A 12,805-nucleotide genomic window follows, 5' to 3' on the forward strand; every position below is an offset into this window, starting at 1 on the left:
TTGAGGCACAGTACGTTTTTGCTAAAAAAGATTATAACCAAGTTGCAAGTTTATTGCTAGTGTGTTAAACATGTCTGACTCAGAGGAAGATATCTGTGTCATTTGTTCCAATGCCAAGGTGGAGCCCAATAGAAATTTATGTACTAACTGTATTGATGCTACTTTAAATAAAAGTCAATCTGTACAATGTGAACAAATTTCACCAAACAGCGAGGGGAGAGTTATGCCGACTAACTCGCCTCACGCGGCAGTACCTGCATCTCCCGCCCGGGAGGTGCGTGATATTATGGCGCCTAGTACATCTGGGCGGCCATTACAGATAACATTACAAGATATGGCTACTGTTATGACTGAAGTTTTGTCTAAATTACCAGAACTAAGAGGCAAGCGTGATCACTCTGGGGTGAGAACAGAGTGCGCTGACAATACTAGGGCCATGTCTGATACTGCGTCACAGCTTGCAGAGCATGAGGACGGAGAGCTTCATTCTGTGGGTGACGGTTCTGATCCAAACAGATTGGATTCAGATATTTCAAATTTTAAATTTAAATTGGAGAACCTCCGTGTATTACTAGGGGAGGTCTTAGCAGCTCTCAATGATTGTAACACCGTTGCAATACCAGAGAAACTGTGTAGGTTGGATAAATACTTTGCGGTACCGGCGAGTACTGACGTTTTTCCTATACCTAAGAGACTAACTGAAATTGTTACTAAGGAGTGGGATAGACCCGGTGTGCCGTTCTCACCCCCTCCAATATTTAGAAAGATGTTTCCAATAGACGCCACCACTCGGGACTTATGGCAAACGGTCCCTAAGGTGGAGGGAGCAGTTTCTACTTTAGCTAAGCGTACCACTATCCCGGTGGAGGATAGCTGTGCCTTTTCAGATCCAATGGATAAAAAATTAGAGGGTTACCTTAAGAAAATGTTTGTTCAACAAGGTTTTATATTGCAACCCCTTGCATGTATCGCGCCGATTACGGCTGCGGCAGCATTTTGGATTGAGTCTCTGGAAGAGAATCTTAGTTCATCTACGCTAGACGACATTACGGACAGGCTTAGAGTCCTTAAACTAGCTAATTCATTCATTTCGGAGGCCGTAGTACATTTAACCAAACTTACGGCTAAGAACTCAGGATTCGCCATACAGGCACGTAGGGCGCTGTGGCTAAAATCCTGGTCAGCTGATGTTACTTCTAAGTCCAAATTACTTAATATACCTTTCAAGGGGCAGTCTTTATTTGGGCCCGGTTTGAAAGAAATTATCGCTGACATTACAGGAGGTAAGGGCCACGCCCTACCTCAAGACAAAGCCAAAACTAAGGCTAGACAGTCTAATTTTCGTCCCTTTCGGAATTTCAAAACAGGAGCAGCATCAACCTCCACTGCACCAAAACAGGAGGGAGCTGTGGCTCGTTACAGGCAAGGCTGGAAGCCTAACCAGTCCTGGAACAAGAGCAAGCAGGCCAGGAAACCTGCTGCTGCCCCAAAGACAGCATGAACCGAGAGCCCCCGATCCGGGATCGGATCTAGTGGGGGGCAGACTTTCTCTCTTCGCCCAGGCCTGGGCAAGAGATGTTCAGGATTCCTGGGCGCTAGAGATCATATCTCAGGGATACCTTCTAGACTTCAAATTATCTCCCCCAAGAGGGAGATTTCATCTGTCAAGGTTGTCAACAAACCAGATAAAGAAAGAAGCGTTTCTACGCTGTGTACAAGATCTGTTATTAATGGGGGTGATCCATCCGGTTCCGCGGTCGGAACAAGGACAAGGGTTCTACTCAAACCTGTTTGTGGTTCCCAAAAAAGAGGGAACTTTCAGGCCAATCTTAGATTTAAAGATTCTAAACAAATTCCTAAGAGTTCCATCGTTCAAAATGGAAACTATTCGGACAATCTTACCCATGATCCAAAAGGGTCAGTACATGACCACAGTGGATTTAAAAGATGCTTACCTTCACATACCGATTCACAAAGATCATCACCGGTATCTAAGGTTTGCCTTCTTAGACAGGCACTACCAGTTTGTAGCTCTTCCATTCGGATTGGCTACGGCTCCAAGAATCTTCACAAAGGTTCTGGGTGCCCTTCTGGCGGTACTAAGACCGCGAGGGATTTCGGTAGCTCCGTACCTAGACGACATTCTAATACAAGCTTCAAGCTTTCAAACTGCCAAGTCTCATACAGAGTTAGTTCTGGCATTTCTAAGGTCGCATGGATGGAAAGTGAACGAAAAGAAGAGTTCTCTTTTTCCTCTCACAAGAGTTCCATTCTTGGGGACTCTTATAGATTCTGTAGAAATGAAGATTTACCTGACAGAAGACAGGTTAACAAAGCTTCAAAATGCATGCCGTGTCCTTCATTCCATTCAACACCCGTCAGTAGCTCAATGCATGGAGGTGATCGGCTTAATGGTAGCGGCAATGGACATAGTACCTTTTGCACGCCTACACCTCAGACCGCTGCAATTGTGCATGCTAAGTCAGTGGAATGGGGATTACTCAGATTTGTCCCCTACTCTGAATCTGAATCAAGAGACCAGAAATTCTCTTCTATGGTGGCTTTATCGGCCACACCTGTCCAGGGGGATGCCATTCAGCAGACCAGACTGGACAATTGTAACAACAGACGCCAGCCTACTAGGTTGGGGCGCTGTCTGGAATTCTCTGAAGGCTCAGGGACTATGGAATCAGGAGGAGAGTCTCCTTCCAATAAACATTCTGGAATTGAGAGCAGTTCTCAATGCCCTTCTGGCTTGGCCCCAATTAACAACTCGGGGGTTCATCAGGTTTCAGTCGGACAACATCACGACTGTAGCTTACATCAACCATCAGGGAGGGACAAGAAGCTCCCTAGCAATGATGGAAGTATCAAAGATAATTCGCTGGGCAGAGTCTCACTCTTGCCACCTGTCAGCAATCCACATCCCGGGAGTGGAGAACTGGGAGGCGGATTTCTTGAGTCGCCAGACTTTTCATCCGGGGGAGTGGGAACTTCATCCGGAGGTCTTTGCCCAAATACTTCGACGTTGGGGCAAACCAGAGATAGATCTCATGGCGTCTCGCCAGAACGCCAAACTTCCTCACTACGGGTCCAGATCCAGGGATCCGGGAGCGGTTCTGATAGATGCTTTGACAGCACCTTGGAACTTCGGGATGGCTTATGTGTTTCCACCCTTCCCGCTGCTTCCTCGATTGATTGCCAAAATCAAACAGGAGAGAGCATCAGTGATTCTAATAGCGCCTGCATGGCCACGCAGGACTTGGTTTGCAGATCTAGTGGACATGTCATCCTGTCCGCCTTGGTCTCTACCTCTAAGACAGGACCTTCTGATACAGGGTCCATTCAAACATCAAAATCTAACTTCTCTGAAGCTGACTGCTTGGAAATTGAACGCTTGATTTTATCAAAACGTGGTTTTTCTGAGTCGGTTATTGATACCCTGATACAGGCTAGGAAGCCTGTTACCAGAAGGATTTACCATAAAATATGGCGTAAATACCTATACTGGTGCGAATCCAAAGGTTACTCCTGGAGTAAGGTTAGGATCGCTAGGATATTGTCCTTTCTACAAGAAGGTTTAGAAAAGGGTTTATCAGCTAGTTCATTAAAGGGACAGATTTCAGCTCTGTCCATCTTGTTACACAGGCGTCTGTCAGAAAATCCAGACGTCCAGACCTTTTGTCAGGCTTTAGCTAGGATCAAGCCTGTGTTTAAAGCTGTTGCTCCGCCATGGAGTTTAAACTTAGTTCTTAACGTTTTACAGGGTGTTCCGTTTGAACCCCTTCATTCCATTGATATAAGGTTGTTATCTTGGAAAGTTCTGTTTTTAATGGCTATTTCCTCGGCTCGAAGAGTCTCTGAGTTATCAGCCTTACATTGTGATTCTCCTTATCTGATTTTTCACTCAGACAAGGTAGTTCTGCGTACTAAACCTGGGTTCTTACCTAAGGTAGTCACTAACAGGAATATCAATCAAGAGATTGTTGTTCCATCCTTGTGTCCAAATCCTTCTTCAAAGAAGGAACGTCTTCTACACAATTTGGATGTAGTTCGTGCCCTCAAGTTCTACTTGCAGGCAACTAAAGAATTTCGCCAAACTTCTTCCCTGTTTGTCGTTTATTCTGGACAGAGGAGAGGTCAAAAAGCTTCTGCTACCTCTCTCTCTTTTTGGCTTCGTAGCATAATACGTTTAGCCTATGAGACTGCTGGGCAGCAGCCTCCTGAAAGAATTACAGCTCACTCCACTAGAGCTGTGGCTTCCACTTGGGCCTTTAAGAATGAGGCCTCGGTTGAACAGATTTGCAAGGCTGCAACTTGGTCTTCGCTTCATACTTTTTCCAAATTTTACAAATTTGACACTTTTGCTTCTTCGGAGGCTATTTTTGGGAGAAAGGTTCTTCAGGCAGTGGTTCCTTCTGTATAATGAGCCTGCCTATCCCTCCCGTCATCCGTGTACTTTTGCTTTGGTATTGGTATCCCAGAAGTAATGATGACCCGTGGACTGATCACACATAACAGAAGAAAACATAATTTATGCTTACCTGATAAATTCCTTTCTTCTGTTGTGTGATCAGTCCACGGCCCGCCCTGTTTTAAGGCAGGTAAATATCTTTTAAATTATACTCCAGTCACCACTTCACCCTTGGTTACTCCTTTCTCGTTGATTCTTGGTCGAATGACTGGGACTGACGTAGAGGGGAGGAGCTATATGCAGCTCTGCTGGGTGAATCCTCTTGCATTTCCTGTTGGGGAGGAGTTATATCCCAGAAGTAATGATGACCCGTGGACTGATCACACTACAGAAGAAAGGAATTTATCAGGTAAGCATAAATTATGTTTTTTCCAGTCATGGGGTTGTTTGGAATCTGTTTAATAATGAAAATCCATTTATATGTTGTTGCTTTACTGTGGGGACATATTCAGGGCAGTAGGGGAGCTTTATTTCAATTATTATTATTTTTTTTATGTAACTAACGTTGTGTAATATGAGAATACAAACAACTGAATATGCATGATGAAAAACAAGATTTTTAGAACTTTAAATAACATTTGCATTTTGTAAACAATTTCAAACCATTCCACCTTTAAATCAAAACTTACTGTGCATGTCAACAGTATTGTGGTTTTTGCCTCACATGTGCCAGCCAGGAAAAAAAATATGCCAGTGTTTGCAAATGTACAATACTGCACATGCACTCCAAATCACTTTGTATTGTCTGAAAATACCTTTTGTAATCATGTCAGAGGAGCTTTGTAGGGCTGAAAAACATTAAATGGCAGCTAAGGTGACCATTTCTAAGCAGGCAGTGCAACACACAGAGTTTCTGAAAAAAAATCTTTTTTCATCCAAATTAAGATCAAGTAGAGACCTACACCATCAGAAGACCAGTAAGCCCAGCTAAACTAGGAACATTGTACTCCAGTAAACAAACACACAGTCAAAAAGTGCCATAGTGTGGTCTTCATTGGAGAGTAGCAGCCTCTAAAGCACTCTTTAATTGAAAAAACAAATATAGTGAGGGCCAAATACAGAGATTTCACAGTGGGAAATTGGAAAAAGATCCTGTTTACCTATCAAAATTTGACCATTTTGGTTGCAGTCACATAATTCATCTGAGGAGACAGAACAAGACAGGCATAGTCTTAAGAAGCAGAAAGGCTAGTTTGAATAACAGGAGAGCTCCTCAGTCACATTATGTCCAGTGGAGAAAAACATAAGACTAAAAAAATTGCAGAAATAGACTTATTAAATGTGAGTAGTTATAAAATTTTTATTTTCATCTAAAGGGGAGGAGAGTCCACGGCTTCATTCATTACTGTTGAGAATTAAGAACCTGGCCACCAGGAGGTGTCAGACACTCCAGCCAAAGGCTTAAATACCTCCCCCACTTCCCTCATCCCCCAGTCATTCTTTGCCTTTCATCACAGGAGGACGGCAGAGAAGTGCCGAAGATCGGAGTAGTCTCTTATGGAGGGTAGTACTCTTCGCATTGGGACTGGAATTTTAAGTAGTCCTGTCAGCCTCTCAGTGAGAGCCTCGGCGAAAGTCCGGAGATGCAGGGAGAGTCTTTCTGCGAAACCATCCTAACTCATATTAACAGCCCCACAAGCAATCAGCGTTGATGAGTTTCGCTGCCTGCTTTTTACACTCAAGTCCATGTCAGGAGCAAGGCTACTAATCTGTTACACTTGAAGGGCCATGTTCCTGTTCCACGGCGTAGATTCTGGTAAGATCGTTTCATTTTTAATTACATAATGATAACACGGAAGACAGGGTCACAGTGTGACGCCTTTTATCTTTAAAGAATCAAGGGTTAATATTCCTGGAAAGGGGATTATTGAACAGGGGTCATTTATACATGATATTGTTTATTGTGTCATTGCTGCGTTATGTGCGAGATGAGGCTCTGGCAATGTGTGGAACTTTCAGGTGACTTACGGGAGTATTGTGCGACACGTTTTTGGCGCGTTTTCTCCTTAGGCAGGGGCGGTCCTGCCAGGCATTCCATGTGACCGGTGTGGCTATCTCTCTTCCTCTGTTGATCAGCGGCTCAGGAGATGAAACAGTTTCTGTAGTCCGGGTCATAGGAGATGATGAGTTCCCCAGCCATTGGAGGTTATAAAGGTGCCTATTATTAAGTTAATCTAGTCCGTAATAACAGCGCAAGCTGTGGAGGTCTCTGACACGTTAGATGGTTCTCCCTCTTTAACAAGGTCTCATTCCTTTGTTTGTGAGGAGGTTCTGGTAGAACAGCATGCTCAACTATGTTCCACATGCCTTAATACAGCTATGACATCTAAAAGTAAATGGATGTCTAGTACTACTGAGCCGTCCACTTCTAAAGATTCCCCAACCCATTAGGTGCGTTCCCTGCATTCATCTCCAATTGCACATGCAGCGCCCCAGGGTCCAACCATTACTCCTGCGGGAGAGATTTGTTGGCCGTCAGATTTTGCGGATCAACTGCAAATGGCGGTATCGAAAGTGATCCATGCCTTACCACGTTCTGCTAAGCGCAAGCATAGGGCGTATCATGGTGGCTCGGCCCAGGGGTTGTCTACGCCTATAGAAATTTCTGAGGCATTATACGATGACGAGGCCCACTCCGACTCTTCAGAGGAGGCCCCTTCTGGGTCGGAATCCGTGTCATCTAAACCTCCGGCTGCGGAGGAGCCTGACTTTAGGTTTAGGATAGAGAATTTGCGCTTTTTGCTGAAGCAATTGCTTGCTACTCTGGAGGTTCCCGAACCAAAGCTTCCGGAGGAACCTGTGATTCCTAAGCTTGATAAGGTATATGAGGACAGGGTGGTGCCTCAGGCCTTCCCGGTTCCTGTTAAGATGGCTAATATTATTAAGAATGAATGGGAGCAATTAGGTTTTTCCTTTTCCCGTTCTTCCTTTAAGAAACCGTTCCGGACTCTCAGCTTGAGCTGTGGGGTACTGCCCCGCAGGTGGATGGTGCTATCTCCACGCGTGCAAAGCGGACAACTATTCCCCTCGAGGATAGTTCATCTTTTAAAGAGCCCATGGATAAAAAGTTGGAAAACATGTTAAGGCCATTTTTCAATTTATTTACCTTAAAGGGACATTAAACCCCAAAAAATTATTTCAAAAAATTATTTCAAGATGCAGATAGAAAATATAATTTTAAAAAAACATTCCAATTTACTTCTATTATCTAATTTGCTTCATTGTTTAGATATCCTTTGTTGAAGAAATAGCAATGCACATGGGTGAGCCAATCATACGAGGCATCTATGTGCAGCCACCAATCAGCAGCTACTGATCCTATCTAGATATGCTTTTCAGCAAAGGATATCAAGATAGTGAAGCAAATTAGATAATAGAAGTAAATTGGAAAGTTGTTTAAAATTGTATTCTCCATCTGAATCATTAAAGATTTTTTTTGGGTTTAATGTCCCTTTAAGGACCAGGGATATTTTTACATTTCTGCGGTGTTTGTGTTTAGCTGTAATTTTCCTCTTACTCATTTACTGTACCCACACATATTATATACTGATTTTCTCACCATTAAATGGACTTTCTAAAGATACCATTATTTTCATCATATCTTATAATGTATCATAAAAAGTTATAAAATATGATGATGAAATGAAAAAAAAGAAACACTTTTTCTAACTTTGACCCCCAAAATGTGTTGCACATCTCCAACCACCAAAAAACACCCATGCTAAATAGTTTCTAAATGTTGTCCTGAGTTTAGAAATACCCAATGTTTACATGTTCTTTGCTTTTTTTGCAAGTTATAAGGCAATAAATACAAGTAGCGCTTTGCTATTTCCAAACCATTTTTTTTTTCAAGATTAGCTATAATTAAATTAGAACACTGATATCTGTCAGGAATCCCTGAATATCCCTTGACATGTATATATTTGTTTTTAGTAGACAACCCAAAGTATTGATCTAGGCTCATTTTGGTATATTTCATGCCACCATTTCACCGCCAAATGTGATCAAATAAAAAAATTGTTCACTTTTTCACAAACGTTGGGTTTCTCACTTAAATTATTTACAAACAGCTTGTGCAATTATGGCACAAATGGTTGTAAATGCTTCTCTGGGATCCCCTTTGTTCAGAATTAGCAGATATTTATGGCTGTGGCATTACTTTTTGGTAATTAGAAGGCCGTTAAATGCCGCTGCGCACCAAATTTGTATTAGGCACAGCAGTGAAGGGGTTAATTAGGTAGCTTGTAGGGTTAATTTTAGCTTTAGGGTAGTGTAGTAGACAACCCAAAGTATTGATCTAGGCCCATTTTGATATATTTCATGCCACCATTTCACTGCCAAATGCGATCAAATAGAAAAAATTGTTAACTTTTTCACTAACTTTGGGTTTCTCACTGAAATAGCAGACATATATGGCTTTGGCATTGCTTTTTGGTAATTAGAAGGCCGCTAAATGCCACTACGCACCACACTTGTATTATGCCCAGCAGTGACAGGGTTAATTAGGGAGCTTGAAGGGTTAATTTTAGCTTTAGTGTAGAGAACAGCCTCCCACCTGACACATCCCGCCACCTGATCCCTCCCAAACAGCTCTCATCCCTACCCCACCCCACAATTTCCTCGCCATCGTAAGTACTGGCAGAAAGTCTGCCAGTACTAAAATAAAAGGTTTTTTTTTTTTTTTATTATTATTTTTTTTTTTTAAATCATATGCTGCTGTGTAGGATCCCCCCTTAGCCCCCAACCTCCCTGATCCCCCCCCAAGAGCTCTCTAACCCTCCCCCCACTAACTATTCTCCACCATTTTGGGTACTGACAGCTGTCTGCCAGTACCCACTTTGCAGTAAATGTTACTTTTTGTTTTTTAAATCCCTCACTTTTTCTGTAGTGTAGCTGCCCCCCTCCATACCCTACCCCCTCCCAGATCGCTTTTATAAAGTATCCCCGCCTCCTCTGCCACCCACCACCCTCTCCCAGTACTCTATCCCACCGCTGTTTTTTTAATATGCTTAGTTCGCGGGCCCCTCACCTCCCGCGCGCTCCCATCATTGAAGGAAGGAAGTTTCCCAGCGATGGGCCACCTACCCGCCTCCCTACAGCTGCTCCCACCCACCAACGATCTGCACCATCGCTGGCCAATGCAGAGAGGGCCACAGAGTGGCGCTCTCTGCATCGGTGTGCCTAAAAAGGTATTGCAGTGATGCCACAATATCGAGGCATAACAGCAATACCTTGAAAGCGTCTGGAAGCGATCAGGATCGCTTCCAGCCGCTTGAAACCCTTAACGATGTACAGGGTACATCGCTGGTCTTTAAAGACCAGTTTGTGTGAGACGTACCCTATACGACAGGCATCGTTAAGGAAGATGTTTCAACACACAGGGTTTGTTTTTCAGCCGGCAGCGGCCGTAGCTGCAACATATTGGTGTGAATCCCTGTGTGAAATGGTTGAGGGGGGAGACTTCCATCAACGAGATACAGGATAAGGATAATAATTCATTCATCTGTGATGCCAATATGCAAAATATTCGCCTAAACGCTAAGGTGTCAGGTTTTTCAGTTTTAGCTCGCAGGGCTCTGTGGCAAGTCTTGATCTGCGGACATGACCTTTTAAGTCAAAGCTATTGTCCCTGCCTTTTCAAAGAAACATTCTGTTCGGTCCAGGATTGGATTCAATCATATCCACGGTTACGGGAGGCAAGGGAGCTTTCCTACCGCAGGATAAGAAGGCTAAGCCTAAAGGACCTACTTTTTGTCCCTTTCGTGCAGACAAGGCCCAGCGCCAGCAGCCCACCGCGAAAGCGGACCAGTCCAAGGGAACTTGTAATCCAGCTCATTCTTGGAACAAGTCTAAGCAAGAAGCCTGCCGAGACAAAATCAGCATGAAGGCGCGGCACCCGACCAGTCTCCGGATCAAGTAGGGGGCAGATTATCTCTCTTCTCAGAAGCCTGGTTACAGGACGTTCAGGACCCTTGGGTTCTGGAGGTTATCGCCCAGGGTTACAGGATAGGGTTCAGATCCCATCCGCCCAGGGGCAGATTCCTCCTGTCAAACCTGTCTTCAAGACCGGAAAAAAGAGAGTCCTTTCGAGAGTGTGCGAGGGATCTCTCCTCTCTCTGCGTTATTGTACCAGTACCCCTAGCAGAAAGGGGTCTAGGGTACTATTCAAATCTTTTTGTGGTTCCAAAGGAGGGCACGTTCTGCCCGATTCTGGACCTAAAGTGTTTAAACAAGTTTCTGAGTATTCCATAGTTCAAAATGGAAGCGATCAGATCTATTCTGCCCCTAGTTCAAGAGGGACAGTTCATGACAACTATGGACTTGAATGACGCTTACCCTTCATATGCCAATCCACAGGGACCACTTCAAGTTCCTAAGATTTCCGTTTCTGGACCAACACTTCCAGTTTGTGGCCCTTCCCTTCGGCCTGGCTGAGCTCCCTGACATCCAATCTTTTGTTCAGCCTCTGTCTAGAATTAGGCCTGTCTTTAGACAGTCTGCTCCCCCATGGAGCTTAAACTTGGTCCTTAAGATATTGCAGAAGGTTCCCTTTGAGACTATGCATTCCATTAGCATTAAGATTCTTTCCTGGAAGGTTCTCTTCCTGTTGGCCATTGCATCGGCATGCAGAGTATCTGAACTGGCTGCCTTGCAATGTCAGCCTCCTAATCTGTTTTTTCATGCGGATAAGGCTGTGCTTCGCACTGGTTTGGGGTTTCTTCCCAAGGTGGTGTGTAACCGGAACATCACTCAGGAAATAGTGGTTCCTTCTTTGTGTCCTAACCCTTCTTCTTCTAAGGAGAGGTTACTTCATAATCTGGATGTTGTCCGTGCCCTGAAGTTCTATCTTCAGGCTATGAAGGATTTCAGACAGTCTACATCTCTCTTTTTGTGGTGTATTCAGGGAAGCGCAAGGGGCAGAAAGCCTCTTCTACTTCTTTGTCCTTTTGGTTGAGGAGCTTGATTCGCTTGGCCTATGAGACAGCGGGACATAAGCCTCCTCAGAGAATCACGGCTCATTCAACTAGAGCTGTGGTTTCGTCTTGGGCCTTCAAGAATGAGGCCTCTATGGAGCAAATTTGTAAGGCGGCTGCCTAGTCCTCCTTACACACTTTTACAAAGTTTTACAAATTTGACGTTTTTGCTTCTGCGTAAGCTGTTTTGGGGGGAGAGGTTTTGCAGGCTGTGGTGCCCTCAGATTAGGGTCTGCCTTTTCCCTCCCGGTTTCCTTCAGTGTCCTCTAGAGCTCGGGTATATGTTCCCAACAGTAATGAATGAAGCTGTGGACTCTCCTCCCCTTTAGATGGAAAACATTAATTATGCTTACCTGATAATTTCATTTCCATCAAGGGGAGGAGAGTCCACGGCTCCCCCCCCCCGTATCTTCGATGGGCGGACCTAAATTTAAATCCTTTTCTGGCACCATTTATACCCTGATATTTCTTCTACTGTTCCTTGTTCCCTCGGCAGAATGACTGGGCGATGAGGGAAGTGGGGAGGTATTTAAGCCTTTGGCTGGGGTGTCTTTGCCTCCTCCTGGTGGCCAGGTTCTTAATTCCCAACAGTAATGAATGAAGCCGTGGTCTCTCCTCCCCTCTATGGAAATGAAATTATCAGGTAAGATTAATTTTTCTTTTTTAGTAAATTGTCATCTGTAGTCTAATAAAAAGTCATTTTAGAGCTTTTCCCTGAGCTCCCTAATTTGACCAACACATTTTTTTTGTGGCAGGGCCTCCTCACAGCGGCAAAACGGCACTAGCAGCTAAGATCACAGAAGAATCAAACTTCCCGTTCATTAAGATCTGCTCACCTGAGAAGATGATTGGATTCTCTGAGACAGCTAAATGTCAGGCCATGAAAAAGGTATACACGAACCTCAGTTTATATTGCCCTGATCACTGGAGTCAACCTTCTCCTTTGGTTGACTTCTTCTTTTCCACTCTTCTTATCCTATGATCTCTTTCCCTTTCCTCCCTCAGATTTTTGATGATGCTTACAAGTCGCAGCTGAGCTGTGTGGTGGTGGATGATATTGAGAGGCTACTAGGTAAGAATGTTTTCTCCCATTTCATTTGTTTTTAATTATATAGGGTTTACAGTAAACAGATTCACTTGGTGTGTGTTATAATATTCAAATCAAATGAGACAAAAACTAAACTAATTTTAAAGTTTTAATTTACTTCAAATATATTTATGTATTTATTAAAAAAACAAACCCAAAAACATACACAACAATTAACACACAATTGAAAGGAATATGAAACACACAAAAAATGTTTTGTGATTCAGTGCGTACCATTTTAAAAAAAAGTTTCTCAATTTACTTCTGTTA

At 43.7% G+C, this 12,805-nt stretch overlaps 1 protein-coding gene across 1 annotated transcript in view; it reads left to right on the forward strand.

Annotated features, from left to right (window-relative positions):
- The window catches only part of NSF (N-ethylmaleimide sensitive factor, vesicle fusing ATPase), a 303,795-nt gene that overhangs the window by 197,169 nt on the left and 93,821 nt on the right, over window positions 1–12,805 (forward strand). The window contains exons 15-16 of the mRNA XM_053699733.1: window positions 12,204–12,337; window positions 12,454–12,520. Coding sequence (XP_053555708.1) covers window positions 12,204–12,337; window positions 12,454–12,520 — 201 coding nt within the window. The remainder of the gene's footprint in view (window positions 1–12,203; window positions 12,338–12,453; window positions 12,521–12,805) is intronic.

This window comes from Bombina bombina, chromosome 1 (assembly GCF_027579735.1).
Source record: "Bombina bombina isolate aBomBom1 chromosome 1, aBomBom1.pri, whole genome shotgun sequence".
In the NCBI taxonomy this organism is placed as follows: Eukaryota; Metazoa; Chordata; class Amphibia; order Anura; family Bombinatoridae; genus Bombina; species Bombina bombina.